Source organism: Phragmites australis, chromosome 2 (assembly GCF_958298935.1).
Source record: "Phragmites australis chromosome 2, lpPhrAust1.1, whole genome shotgun sequence".
NCBI lineage: Eukaryota > Viridiplantae > Streptophyta > Magnoliopsida > Poales > Poaceae > Phragmites > Phragmites australis.
This window is the reverse complement of record NC_084922.1, coordinates 35706634-35721071: the sequence shown is the minus strand read 5'-3', so window position 1 is coordinate 35721071 and position 14438 is coordinate 35706634. Positions and strand designations below refer to the sequence as shown.

The 14438-nt window shown below is 45.0% G+C and overlaps 1 protein-coding gene across 1 annotated transcript; it reads right to left on the bottom strand.

Moving 5' to 3' along the window:
* Window positions 1-277: 277 nt before the first annotated feature.
* On the bottom strand, window positions 278-6979 carry LOC133906261 (subtilisin-like protease SBT5.3). The gene is made up of 11 exons (XM_062348120.1): window positions 6893-6979; window positions 6689-6765; window positions 6497-6576; window positions 6247-6405; window positions 2931-3054; window positions 2154-2694; window positions 1896-1993; window positions 1564-1809; window positions 1365-1479; window positions 1076-1289; window positions 278-996 (listed from the first exon to the last, which is right to left on the bottom strand). The coding sequence occupies exons 1-11, from the start codon at window positions 6977-6979 to the stop codon at window positions 401-403; spliced, it is 2337 nt and encodes a 778-aa protein (XP_062204104.1). The 3' UTR covers window positions 278-400.
* Window positions 6980-14438: the final 7459 nt, after the last annotated feature.

Below are 14438 nucleotides of genomic sequence, written 5' to 3'. Positions count from 1 at the left end.
TCTGTAGCCACCACCCCTCCCTCTCTAATGTCTCGTCCCTGCTCGCTCCCGCCCTGGCCCCACTCACTGGTCATCCTCCGTCGCTTGCGATCGGCGATGAGACCCGTCATCTCGCCGTCCCGCCCACCGCCTTCATCAGGCTGTCATGCTTCTCTCGACTTTCTCTAAGTTCGGTAGCCATGAAAAAACCCAAAATCTTGAAACCTGTAACCTTAACCCCGCTGTAGGTTACAGAATCCGTCACCTGAATACAGTGAAATTTAGGAAGTGTGGGGTAATTTAGCCATGAATACAAATAGTTCATCGTCACCGAACCTATCTTTGTTGCTTACGCCGTTACAGCCTAGCCGTGACACAGCAAAAGGGTAGCCATTCCAGTTTCAGACACACGCACACCCTTCTACCCGCACCTGGTCTTGGCCACGATGGGGCTCCGGACGCGATGCTTCCCGTACGAGTCCGACCACTCGATGCTGCCGAACACGTAGTCTGCAGCCGCCGCCGCGTTAACGACGTCCAGCTTCACCGTGAACTCCTTCTCCTCTCCGATCCCGAAGTACAGTACGTTCGGCACCACCGTGACCCTGACCCCCTGCGGCTCGGTGACGCTGGCGGTGTACGTGCCAGGCGCCGCGCCCACGTTCTTCACCCGGCGCTTCACCGCGGTGCTGCCGGACAGGCAAGGCACGGCAATGGACGGGTAGTTCAATTCCTCGGGGCGGAAGAACGCGCCCTTGCTGCACGTGCACGGCTCGCTGGCGGCGTTGAACAGCGGGAGCAGGAGCGGGAGGTTGACCGGGAGGCCCGGGAGCGGGTTCTGGGTGGGCTTCAGGGCGGAGCAGAGGAAGTTGACGTAGTCGAAGAAAGTGGTGTCGTACACCAGGCCGGGGTCCAGGGCCTGCACGGGGTTCACGTGCCCCGAGCCGTAGATGAAAGGCGTGGCGGCGGCACCGGTCTCGTCCTGGATCGAGCTGCCGTTGTTGTCTCCGGTGGTTGCTGCGGTGCAACATACAAACATGAGCGGAAGCACGCATTATAAGTCCAATAGTAGTACTACAAGATTTGTCTAGCTCACCGGTGGTCATGATTGCCGATTTGATCATGGCGGGGCTCCACGTGGGGTACTTTGTCTTGAGCAGGCCGACGATGCCCGATACGTGGGGGCACGACATGGAGGTGCCGGACATTCTGTTGTAGGGGATGCGGCGGTCGTCGAATGGCTGGCCCGTCGGTGAAATCGCGCCGCTGTACGCGGCGATCACGCTGACGCCTGGTGCGGTGATGTCGGGCTGCGGCCGAGCAGGTCAGCAACACTAATCTCTCACAAGTGGGACTGAATCTGGGGAGCTGAGCAATGTGCCAACCTTGAGGATCTGAGGAGTTATGGGGTTCGGCCCTCGGGATGAGAACGCTGCCATCTTCGGCGCAGGTTTTACGCCAAAGCTCGCGTCCGTTGCATTGATGTATCCCGACGGGTTGCTAAAGTGGGAGTGGCAATGCTGATTAAGATCGATCCAGGAAGAACGTCACTGCGGCAGCGCCGCGGAGTAACTGTAGGCTTACTCTGTAAATTGCAGGTACTTAAAGAGCTGGACGCATTGCGCGTATGAGCAGTGAGCCGCCGCAATGAGGTGCGGGTCCGCATTTACGTCGTCCCCGGAGCTGGCGTCGTTGCAGAGGACCATACCGACGCCGCCCGCCTGCTTGACCACGAAGCCCTTCTCGACTCTGGCGTTCACTCCTCTGACGCAGACGACTATCTTGCCGCTCACCTTGGCAGGGTCCAGGGAGCCCGGCAAGCACAGCGTCCTGCAGGCAAGGGATCCCATCGGTCACGCGTTCAGATGACACAGATGCACCGATCCAAACAACAAACAGTAGGTTTCGATAGTTACGAGTTGACGGTTGGTTGGTTTGCGGCGTTGGCATTCTCCCCGCTGATTATTGGATATGCCTGGCTACTGGGCAGAGTACTGTCCCCGAGACTTTGCCCCTGCAAATGAGCAATTTGCATCCAGAACGGCATGAACAAGCTACTAATGTGCAGTTGAGTAGTTGGCCAATGACACTACGGCACCAGAGCTGAGCAAGCTAGGCCGCATGGTGCTTTGGTGCACGCAGGGTTGGTTCTGATTTAGTAGTATTGAGCAAACCTCGATGGTGTTGCCGCCGAAGTTGACATAAGCTGGGAAGTCCCTGTCCATGGTGCTTGCGGCGACCGTGAAGATCCACGGGGCCACGTTGGTCACCGTGCTCGGCTGGGGGCCCGAGTTGCCGGCGGAGCAGACGACGGTGACCCCCTTCTGGACTGCGAAGAACGCGCCGATCGCTATCGGGTCCATGAGGTAGTCCGAGGGGTCTGAGCCGAGGGAGAGCGAGAGCACGTCCACGCCGTCCGCCACCGCCGCGAGTATGGCCGCGAGGATGTCGAAGCTGGAGCATCCCGGCGCGTAGCACGCCTTGTACGCGGCCACGCGCGCGCTCGGCGACCCGCCCGCGGCCCTGCCCATCCCGTGGCCGAAGACGCTGGCGCCCGGGACGGACCCGCCGCCCGCGGTGGACAGCGTGTGCGAGCCGTGCCCCACGTAGTCCCGCGGCGAGGACAGGTCCTCCTTGCTCGGCCTCTGGCCTCCGTCGTCCAGCGCGCCGAGCGCCTGGATGCTTGCGCTGAAGAACCTCGCGCCGATCAGCTTACTGCATGTATGCATGCGCCGTCAGCCTACATGTGAAATTCGACTGAAGAACTACGCACGACTATGTGTTAAGTGCTTCTAAGGGAAAATTCTATCAGATGTATCGTTTAGTATGACCATTTATCTAGTTGAGATTCGTATTAAAGAGAATAGATAAAAAAATATAAAATAAGTTAGAGAATCAATGAAGTCCATAATCCGTAAGTAAAAGATAGTTGTACTGGTCACTGGTGTTACCTGTTGCACTTGAAGGGCGGGTACTTCGGGTTGGCTTCGCCAGGGTTGCAAGTGACGTTCGGGTTCCACTTGGAGGGGACAGGCAAGCCATCGTCTTTGAAGCTTTCTGATTCCGGCCATACGCCTTCGTACAAACAGAATCAGAAGAATCACCCGTTAGAACTAGTAGTTGTAATACTACTTATAGTTATACTCTATACTACTGGTACTCTTTGATTATAAATACTGGTTGCTTTCGATTTTTTATAATCTTCGATATGTAATTTTAATTATTACTGTATTATTACTGTATTTTCTATTAGAATATAGTTATAATATCCAATAAAATTATAATTGTATAAAATATTTTTAAGATAAATCTACACATATGCTTTTTATATTTTCAAACTAAAAATTTAAAAGCTATTGATGATCAAAATTTGAAAAGTTTAATGAATCTTAGTTAAAACTATAAGTATTTATGATCAGAGTGAATACTATTTTATCAGGTTAGAGTTTACTTTTGGTTCTGATATTCTTGTGATATGATTCTGTTTAGTTCAGGTTAAAATCATTGAAGGCAGTTATTAATTTGTCATGCATCTCACACAGCTCCTCGTTATTAGGATCCAGGTCAAAGCCAGCATTATCTCTTCATTTATTACTTTTTTTTATAGTGGCAGCATTTCATCATCAATAAAAGTATTGATTTCTGCACAGATTCCATCCAAGTCCACGCGTACTAGCTGGAGACAAGTACGCTACTGTTCTCAGCAATAAAAGTATTTTTGCACAGGTTCCATCGAGGTCCACGGATACTAGCTAGAGGCAAGTACGCTACTCTTCCCAGCAATAAAAGTAGTATTGATTTTTGCACAGGTTCCATCCAGGTCCACGCGTACTAGCCGGAGACAAGTACGCTACTATTCCCCATCCAAAATGTAAATCAATTTAGACTATCCACAACACACAGGAATTAAGAGTGTGAGTGAAACGAATATACTATTTTTTCTTATTAAGATGTCATTTTAGCATTCGACACATAGAACAAGGTTATAATAATTTTTTTATACATAATATATTTACTCCTCTTGATTTCTCTCACATCCAATCAATGACATATAAGCTACTAATCCACCATATTCATTAAATTGAAACTCCACTTTTTGATAACCTTTAATATAGATACTCTAGTAAAACATTAAATTGAAAATCTAAAATGACATCTATTTAAGAACAAAATTAAGTTTCTAAAATGATATCTATTTAACAACAGATGTAGTACTACTCTTAACTTATTTACTTGCTATTCACTCGGATCCAAGATATAAGTCCATTTGAACTTAAGCTTAATAATTAAGACGAGGGGTATAATAATCATATTTCTCATCATTTATTGCTAGAGTTAAGATAGGTGACAAGTTTACTGTATTGATTAATGTGTATTTAAGTAAGGGCAAACATGAAGGAATGAAGCCAAAAGGTACATTAGAGTTGTTGCTGGACCTATATTTAGTGTATTTGAAGTAATAATGCTAAAGGAACTTAATATTTGAGTTAAGTTTGGAGGGACTAGCCTCTTTGATTTGATCAATATTGGATATATCATATTGAAAGATCAATAACTTTAGTATAGGGTTAGTATATTTTGATGAATAATATCAACATAGTCAATATGACTAACTTAATTTACGAGTATGCAAAGTTTAGTCTCACGTATGCTATGTGATGTACTTGGGGTATCAAACATCTCAAAGAGTTACAATTCAAGGTCAAAAAAGAGTTTCGTGAAGATACAAGGACATATTATTTAGATAAGTGATCACGGCGACCTTTGTGTAGAGTTTCGTGAAGATACAAGGACATAATATTTAGATAAGTGATCATGGCGACCTTTGTGTAGATATGTTTGTTTCTTTTTGACCATACTACAAAGAGGGGTTTGATTTAGTAGTTTGATCTAGTATCTTTATGTTACTTATTTAGAGGTGATGCACACTAGATTTGAGTAGTCCTAATAGACTAGTTGAAGACCTAAGCCATCTAGGAAGAGAAGCCATTGAAGCCTAGACAAAATTTGGATTAAATTAAACAAAGTCTTTGTCAAAATGTACACACCAGATGTTCTGATGTACATCGGATGATTGAATCGCATAATTTATACAGAGGGCATTTTCAAAGAAGGTCCTGAAGATTCTACTCACTGGATGTTCTGATGACAGCATCAGAAGGTATCAATGGAAGTTCTGGTGATCAACAGAGGATCACACCGAAGCAATTGTACAAAGAGGGTTTTTGGCTTGAAGGTGGTGAAATACACTCACCAGATGTTCTGGTGTGTGCACTAAAAGATTGAGCAATCACCCACTAATGTGGCAGTAGGTTTCAACGGCTAGTTGAGTTGCTCTCACTGGATGTTCCGGTGCATGGGAGAGTTGTGCTCACTGGATTATCCAGTGTCAACCGTTTTTCTAGACTCGAGAGGCAATAACTAGTTTTGGAGGTTGGAGCTATAAATAGATCCCTCACTCGGCCATTCGAGGGTGCTAGAGCTCAGAGCATACACATACACTTGAGATGAGCTTTTGCCATCAAAGTTGAGCATATTGAAGACCAAGGCAATCATCACGAGATTAAAAACTTGATCAGTGCTAGTTTAGATCTAGTGTGCATCTAGCTAGGTGATTAGTCTAGATTTAAATCAAGTGAGTGATCCATGCTTGTTAGTCTTGGTGTTTGTTACCACCTAGATGGTTTGGCGGTGATTGTGTCTTGCGAGACCCTCTGACGAGGTTATGAACGGCCAAAAGTTTTGTGAGCTGTTGGAGTGCACCGTGCTGGAGTGATAAATCACTACCATAGTGAAGACGACAATGAGCATCCAAGAGAGATCTAGTAGGAGACCCATTTACGAGTGGAGAGCTTTAATGGCTATCCACTGAGTTATTTGACTAGGAGTTTGGTCTTTACTAGGGACTCCAACGTGAACTAGAGGTAGACGATAGTAATCTATCGATACCACGAAAAAAAAAGTCATTATGCCAAGTGTTTGGAATGTCTCTACCCTTTACATTCCACACTTATTGCACTTACTATTTCACATTTATATCTTTCTTAGAATTGTCATGTATAGTTTGTATGATTAGTTCCTAAGTGCAAAACTTTGTTACGGTAGAATAGAAATATTAGATAAACCTATGATATATTTATATATAAATTAATTTAGATTTATCTAGTTGAATTTGAGCTACTCCGTATTAATTTTAAATGACTCTAATTCACTCTCTCTTATAGTATCACCTATCCTTGCACACACGAGTTGCCTTTAATAGACTACCTGTGTCAATGTTCCCAATAATGGTGTCTTTACCAAAACCGGCAGAATACCACGCGGGGGTTGGCTGGCCATCGCTCCCGAGCCCGAGGAAGTCCCACGAATGCGTGGTGTGCAGCTTGATCAGGGTGTCTGGGATCACAGTCAGCACTCCCGGGAGCTCTGAACCAAATAGATGTCGCACATCAGTGACAGATAGTAACAAGAATCATGCAGGTGCAAGCAGTATGCATGGTACTCTAGCAGTACTTACGTCGGAGCAGTGGAACGAAGACATCATCGATGTGCACCACGATCCCGTGGATGGGATCCAGGACGTACAGTATTTGGTAGCTGCATTTTTGTCGTGCAAATTAAACAGTAACTAAGCATAGGCATGTAGTTTCTTCTCTGTAAAATTGATGCTCTCTCGTGCACAAATGCATAATACTATATATGATCTTACTCATTGGTGAGTGGAGAAAACACAGCGGACGGGGAGGGCGTTAATTGACTTGAGTCCTTCCAGATGATCAAATAGGGCTGCGTACGTGCACAAAAACCACCAAGTCAAGTCAATAGATCAACAAAACAAGCCACATATACATACACGACTGTGTGTATATCGAAGAACATAGAGGCAATAAGGATGACAAAGGAAGTAACATGCCTGCTTGGCCGCCGATGCCAGCTGGGTCTGCAGGGCGAGGGCGAGCACCAGCGCGAGAAGGAAGACGCGGCCGCCTCGACTCCCCATTGTGATCTGGCTCTGGCTGTTGCGCAGCTCAGGCTTGGCACGGCGGCTTTCCGTCGGCGCGGCGCACAATTTATAGGCGCCAAGGTCAAATAGCTCCCATTGGCCATTGTGTACTATGCTATGCGAGCTCCTATTTTCCAGGCGAGGGGCAGCCCACGTTGGGTGCCGTGGCCGCCTGGCACCGAAGCATCTCCCTGTTAGCGAGTCAATGAGCTCGACATGGGCGCAACGTGCAGGCAATCGCTCAGGATCCGTGCCAAGGCCTAAAAATCTGTCACTGACGAATGCAAAGAAAGAACACACGGGTTCTAGAGGACATAACCGTGTGTACAAAATTTCGGACGAGAATTTCCACCTTGTTGAAGATCGGTGGTGCTACCCGAAGACTTAAATGAATAGCCATCGCTGTTAAGAACAGCCGATGCCTTATGTGTATTGGATCCGCTCTTCTGTTAGCATGAACTGTCTTTTGCACAAGGCCTCATGTCAAATAACATCCAGATAACGGCCAATCCTCCTAACTGCGCGCGGGCCAAGACTCTGCAGCAAATACCACTTTTGATAAGAGGCTTTTGGTTCCGCTTTCAAGAACAGCAGAGAAGTCCAACGCAAAAGAATTTTGGCCGTAGCACAGATCCAGACTCTGATCTGCGTAAGAATCATCGCGCATGGCCACAGGTGCCATCAGAGCACGAACAAGACCCTTGGCAAGGGGATGGGTGGCCTTCACTCGTCCCTCGTTCCAGTCTTACCTTTCCTCGAATTCAATCTCACCAAATATAAATACCCCTGAAGTCACTGGTAGACGATCCTCAGCGGGTGTTTCGGGTAATTGGTTTCTACGAAAGTTGAGAAAAGTGAATGCAACTCTAAGAAAAAAACTAAGGCTCGGAACCAAACAAGAGCAATGAAAAGTGCATCCAACAGAGGAGGGAGTTCCCTATCAAATCTAATTCCCTCTGTACCATAAAAAAAAATAGCTCTTATCTCTATGCTACAATGCAACTCTAAGAAAAAAAGCTAAGACTTGAAGTCAAACAAGAGCAATGAAAAGTGCCTCCAACAGAGGAGAAAGTTCCCCATCAAATCTAATTCCCTCTTTTAAAAAAATAGCTCTTACCTCTATGCTATAAAAAGTTTTGAACTTATTTATCTACCATTATTTTTATCTTTATTTCCCTCTCTGCCACTCTGTCAACCGGAGGCAGAACTCCCATGGAAAATCGCTGTGCACGGATACCGTCATGGATGCTGTTCACAAGGGCACATCGGCTTTATATTACTTAAAAATTAGTGGTTTTCTATTTTTTTAAAAAAATCATAGATTTTTTTTATGCATTCTATAATTTATGGGCAATCCATTTTAATTAGAATCGTAAAAAAAAAACTATGTAAAATTTAAAATAAAGTTCTAAAAAAACTATTTTTATAATTTCTAACAATTGTTACGGTCTTAAATAAAATCTCAAAAATCTTGTAAAATTCACTAATATTCTTATTATATGATGGACTAATTTCTAAAATTATTTTCAGTGCTGGATTATATGATAAAAAAATGAGTTTGTTTGTAATGTATTTCTAGTTATATCATTCTTCTCATGGATGTACTGATTATACTATGCTATCACTGGAAATCACGAGTATGTTAGTATAAAGCAGCCATTAATTAATAGTCTAGCAACATTGCAAAGTTAAAGTAAGAAACTAAGGTTTAGAAGTTTGATGGACAAAAATAACTTGGACATTATTGGTATATCATCACTCAGTGAGTTAGTTTATAGAATTATGGTAGAAGCTTATTTTACCAATCAATTGGGTGCTCTCCCAGCATATCATCCACAAGTGACCGATGAATTAAAACTGGTGGCTATGGATATAGTCTCAAAGATTGCAACAAACATGATTTGAAATGCTTTAATTCAATGCTGAAATTCATTATTTCATGAACTAGTGTTGTAAAACCGATGGGAGGAGGAAGAGGGGGGCGCTAACCCAGGGTCTTAGATGGTGAACTTGCCGGACGCAATGCAACATGGTATTCATGATATACGAGAGCCTCATAATAATGAAGAACACGCAGATGCATGCAAATGCAGGTGATGAAGTAATGCAAGCGAAACAATCGATAGATTGGAACAATAATGCAGTTTCATGAGAGACGGAGAGGGAGCAACTCACCAGTGATCTCAATCACTTGGCGAGACAATGTTTCAGGGGATGGCGTAGGCACCTTGCACGCACAAGCGAGGCAAAGCATCTGCAAAAAAACAAAGAAATCAAGCAAACAATCAGAGCCAATACACTCTGATCTGAACAGAGGATGGAGAGGCTCGAGAAGATGAACCGCGAAACTGACGGGACGAAGCTAAGGGCCCGTCATCGCCTGTCACATCCCCAAAATACTAATTTTGTAATTAAGCATGCGTAATTGTTATCACACGTGCTTACACGTGTTTGCACTAGTTAAACACGTTTCAAATACCATAGAGATGGTTTAGATTGCTTTGAAGAATTCCTAAATACCTTAGAGAAGGAAAAGAATAGAAGGAGGTTGATGAGGGGAATCTTAGAAAAATTTCAGCAAAAGAACTCCCTCACGGTCTGACCGCCAGGTACGTTACCACGTGGGCTGCCATGTGGATTTCTCGCGGTCCGACCGGAGCCAGTCGCGGTCTGATTGCCAGTACACAGATGCTCAGGTTAAGTAGATTGATCACTTCCTTTTGCTCTCTCTTCCCTACGTGCACACTCTCACTCACTCTCACCAGCAGCCTCCTCTCTCTTACCCCCACCCACTCCCTCTCCCTCACATGCTCTCTCTTTCTCTCTTGCTCTCCCAACCGAACAAGAGAAAGGAGGAGAGGAGGAGCAAGGAGGGGAGGCCAAGGAGGAGGTACCCGGTGAGCTCCCCCACCAGAGATGGTCTACCCCGTCGAGCCCGAGCTCCTCGGCAACATCTTCTTTCTCCTCAAGCCATCCACCACCTCCCCGATGGTGATTCCGAGCTCCGATCATTTCCTAACCTCCACGGCCGGACCACGGGCTTGCTAGGACGTGGTGAGCACCTTAGACCCCCTCTCATTCCTTCCCCATGGCTAGATCGACCGGATTTGAGCTCATCGAGCTCAACAATAGCCTCCACAGCCATTAGAGGCAATAACTGAGTTTTGGTCATTTTTGGCGTGTGCATGTTGTCCTACGCAGTAGAGGAGGTCAAGATGATGCTTTAGGTCCAAAATCCCCACCAAAAAGCCACCGGAATCATCGCTGATGAGCTCACCAAGTTCCCCTGGCCATGCACAGCGGTCTGACCACGTTTTATAGCGGTCTGACCGCCGTTCCAGGAGTCGGACCGCCCCCCGGGCTGGTCTGACCACCAAACCCCAAATCTCTCTGCACGCTGGCGGTCTGACCACGTTTTTCCACGGTCTGATCGTCAGTCCCGGTGGTCTGACCGTCTCTATTGGCAATCTGACCGCGGTCAACTCAGATAGTACCATTTCAGCGAGTTCACTGTTTGCTAAAACTTTTAAAATTCATAATAAATGCTCCGTAGCTCCAAAAATTATAAAACCAATTTTGTTGGTTTCATAATACCCTAATATATCTATTAGAAATATCCACAGCCATGAAATAATTAATTAAATTTATAAGATAAATTAATTAGGTTAAGGCTTCATTAATTCACTGTTAATTATTTGCGAGTCCAAAATGGGTGAAACCAATTTTGCTGATCTTCTTATGACTTGTTCTATCAAGGAAAAATATTTTAATGCATTATATGACATTTTTTATGGCATTTCCTCATATGCGTGTTGTAGCATACATATTTGCACTTTATTCATACTCATCATTGCACGCGCTCTCCCTTTTAGTGAAAGAAGAACTGGAGCGTGACGCGGGTGTGAGCGAAGGCAGCAACGAGCTCCCGCATTTCTATGAATTCTGTGCGGGAGTGTCAGGTAAACCCAAGTGCAGCAAGGCAAGCAACTAAGCATATTGCATCTTTGTTCAGTTGAATGAAGTCTAAAATTGATGAACTATGCTTATGTATGTTTGCATGTGTTGAGTCGAGATCGGGTACAAATTGGTAGATCTTATGTTGAATGCATTACTTCTACCTTGAATTGTTGTTCATCCTTTCCTTGTCGCCTTGAGTATGTTGCTGATGTCTAGGTTACAAGTCAAATCGAAATACTCAGCAATGCATAGGTCATTCGATAGAAGTTGAGCGGTGAATTATTTCATTGCTCGTGAGCATAGGCGATATTTAATTTCATAATGATCACAATGTTGGATATTGGTTGATGATGGCTGGATGAGTAGTGAGTATGAGACGAGATGTGGGCAGTGCTAGGGGTGTTATTTGCTACGGAGGAAAGTCCTGGGGGCAGGCTGGAAGAGGAACCCGAACACTGTAGACCGCTTGAGTCGTTTAAGCATCGATCTTCAGTGTAGTTGGCTTTAGCACTTACCTTACTCACCACATACCGATTTAATGGTAAGGTGAGCCGAATACCTCTATAGCTATGATAATTTGGACGTGAACATCGATGGTGTGAGTGGGCGGGCTTGTAAGAGGTGCTAGTTTGCTTCGGGAGTAGTTCTAGTACCTCTGCGCTAAGCGATGTATGATCCAAATGGTTGGGGCTTATTGGCAAAGGTTGACATAAGTACCCCTTGTATGGACCTGTGTGGTCATGCAAGCCGTATGGTCTTCAAGTCGTATTGGTCTAGGAGTATCCCCTGTAGGGTGTAAAAATATTTCAAAATATCGTACTCTCGGTCATGAGCATGCTTCTATCCATCTGCATCGGTAGGCAACTGCTTGGTTGTCACGCTTTTGAGGTGAAGCCTAAGGGCATATGGCTTCACCCACCTTTTATGGTCTATAGCTTTTGTTTCCGCTGCGTAGTTCTCTTTTGGCTAGAAATTTATCAGCTTTAGTTTCCTCCTAGATCTCTTTGTTGTAAATTGTTAAACTTGTTAATGCTTAAGATCTTGTAATATAATTTAATTACTCGCTCTTTATTAAGCTTGGTTGTGATTGCTTATGTTGGAAAAGCATGTGTTATGATCTCAAGCACAAAACACGTGTCGGGACTACTAGGATGATATTCTGGTTAATCGTTGAAGTCGTGATTATGTAAATGATCAACTTGATGATTAACTAGAATATTATTTGAACGGTTCCTCTCATCGCCACTGCTCCACGACTCGTGCTCTCTCTCTCTCTCTCTCTCTCTCTCTCTCTCTCTCTCTCTTCACCTCACTCTGAAGCTCCATATCCGTTGCTACCTCCCACTAACTAGCTTCAACACCGGGGCACATGAGTCACCAGGCACCTCTGCTACCATCGGGGCGTGACATGCATGTATGGCGGTTGACATGGGAAGTGTGTGACGTACACCCACGCCCCACAGCCATGATCACCGCCCTGCTCCATGGATTTGATGTGCACGAGTGGCAGTGTTGCGTCCGTCGCCCGTCGCTCCCAATCTGGATCTCACCAGATGTGGTGCCAGCCTTGACAGCAATGCAAGGGTCGATGCGGAGCACAATGAGGTGTCTTGGTGGCTGTGTGAGGAAGAAGGTAGAGTGTGGTAGCATAGGAGTGCAGACAAGGGAGCGACAATCGGGTGTGAGCATCGGGTTGGGGGAGGGGATGGAAAGAGATGAGGAGGTTTTTATATGCTAGGATTTTGCGCCTACTGGGCCTATTGGGCTACATTCTAATGGGCCTAAATTACAGACTGGTGTAAGTGAACATTCGTAACTATTGAGTGGATTTTTTCTAACTCATCACTAATGATTGTGTCATTAGTGACGGCTTGTCAAGTAACATGTCATTGTTATCATTAGTGATGGGTTTGAGATAGGTCTTAGCCTAGGGTCACATTAGTGACGGGCCCTCATAGGACCCGTTGAAGGTGTACCTAGCCCCTAAGTGTGGTTTTGGTAATTAATGATAATACTTATAGACTAACAATTGTGTTGAGAATTGTTATTAGGTTATTTTCATAGGTGATGCATAGAGAATTGGGCATGAATTCGTTGAGAATTTTCATGTGATCAAGAGAAATGCATCAAGATGAATGAGCTCTAGGTGATGCTCGGGTAAGTGGTGACAATATCTATGGACTAATAATTATATTGAGAATTATTAGTAGGATATTCCAGAAGAGATGCATAAGTGATTGTGACAGTCCAAAATGCTTAAGCATGTCATTAAGTACTCATGAGCATCATTATCATCTTAATCAAGGTTTTGGAGCCTGAAATTAATGCAATTAAAGAGGATCATCAGGAGGATCATTATCCATAATCACAACCTCGATGATTAACCAGAATATCATTACGATAGTCCCGGCACGTGTTTTGTGCCCAAGGATTGGAACACATGCCTTCAAACATGTACATCACAACATAGCTTAATAAAGAGCGAGTAATAAATATTTATATTACAAGTACTAAGTATGCAATAGATTTCAACAATTTACAACAAAAGTGAGCTAGGAGGAGACAAAACCCCTCAACTCCTAACCACAAAAGAACTACGCAGCGGAAATGTTAAACTTATGAACAACAAAAGAGAACGGTGCCACATGCCCTTAGGCATCATCTCAACACGTCACCTTCAGAGTAGGATGCACTACTCTTACCCATCACCCTGATTGGCAGGCACGAAGTAGCCAAAAACAGTCTCTTCTCCAGCAACAGGAGTACCTGAAAGCGCAGGCATGAGTACGAAGGTACTCGCAAGACTTAAACCATATAGAGCACATATACAATAGTTTGACTCCAAGGATTATGCATTGATCATTAACAAGGATGAACCACAGGTTAAGTAAAATATATGCATTAAGCGTCCTAGACATATGTGTGAGCGACTGAAACTTAACCAAAACATATGAAAACTACCCTGCAACTAACAATTGAATAAGTGTAACTGTAACCAACATGTGTATCAATAAGTAACAAGTATCAACATCACTATTTCCCGCATACTGAACCACAAACCATACTCGAAACTCTAAGACCGATGCAGATGGACAGAAACATGCTCATGACCGAGAGCGCGGCAGTTTGAACTGTTTATACACCATGCAGGGGGATACTCCTGGACCCACATGACACGAGGACCATTCTTGTTGTGCCACTGGCCAAAGTGCACACAAGGGGGTACTCGTGACAACCTTTCCCGACCAGCCCCAACCGTTTGGATCAAGCATCGCTCGGCGCGGCGGTACTAGAACTACTCCTGGAGCAAACTAGTACCGCTACAAGCCCGCCCGCTCACACCATCGATGTCCAAGCCCAAAAAGCCACAGCTACAAAGGTATTCGGCTCGTCTTACTATTAGATTTGCATGTGGTGAGTAAGGTAAGTGCTAAAGCCAACAACAGCGACAATCGGTGCTTAACCGGCGAAAGCGGTTTACGGTGTCTGGTTTTCCTCT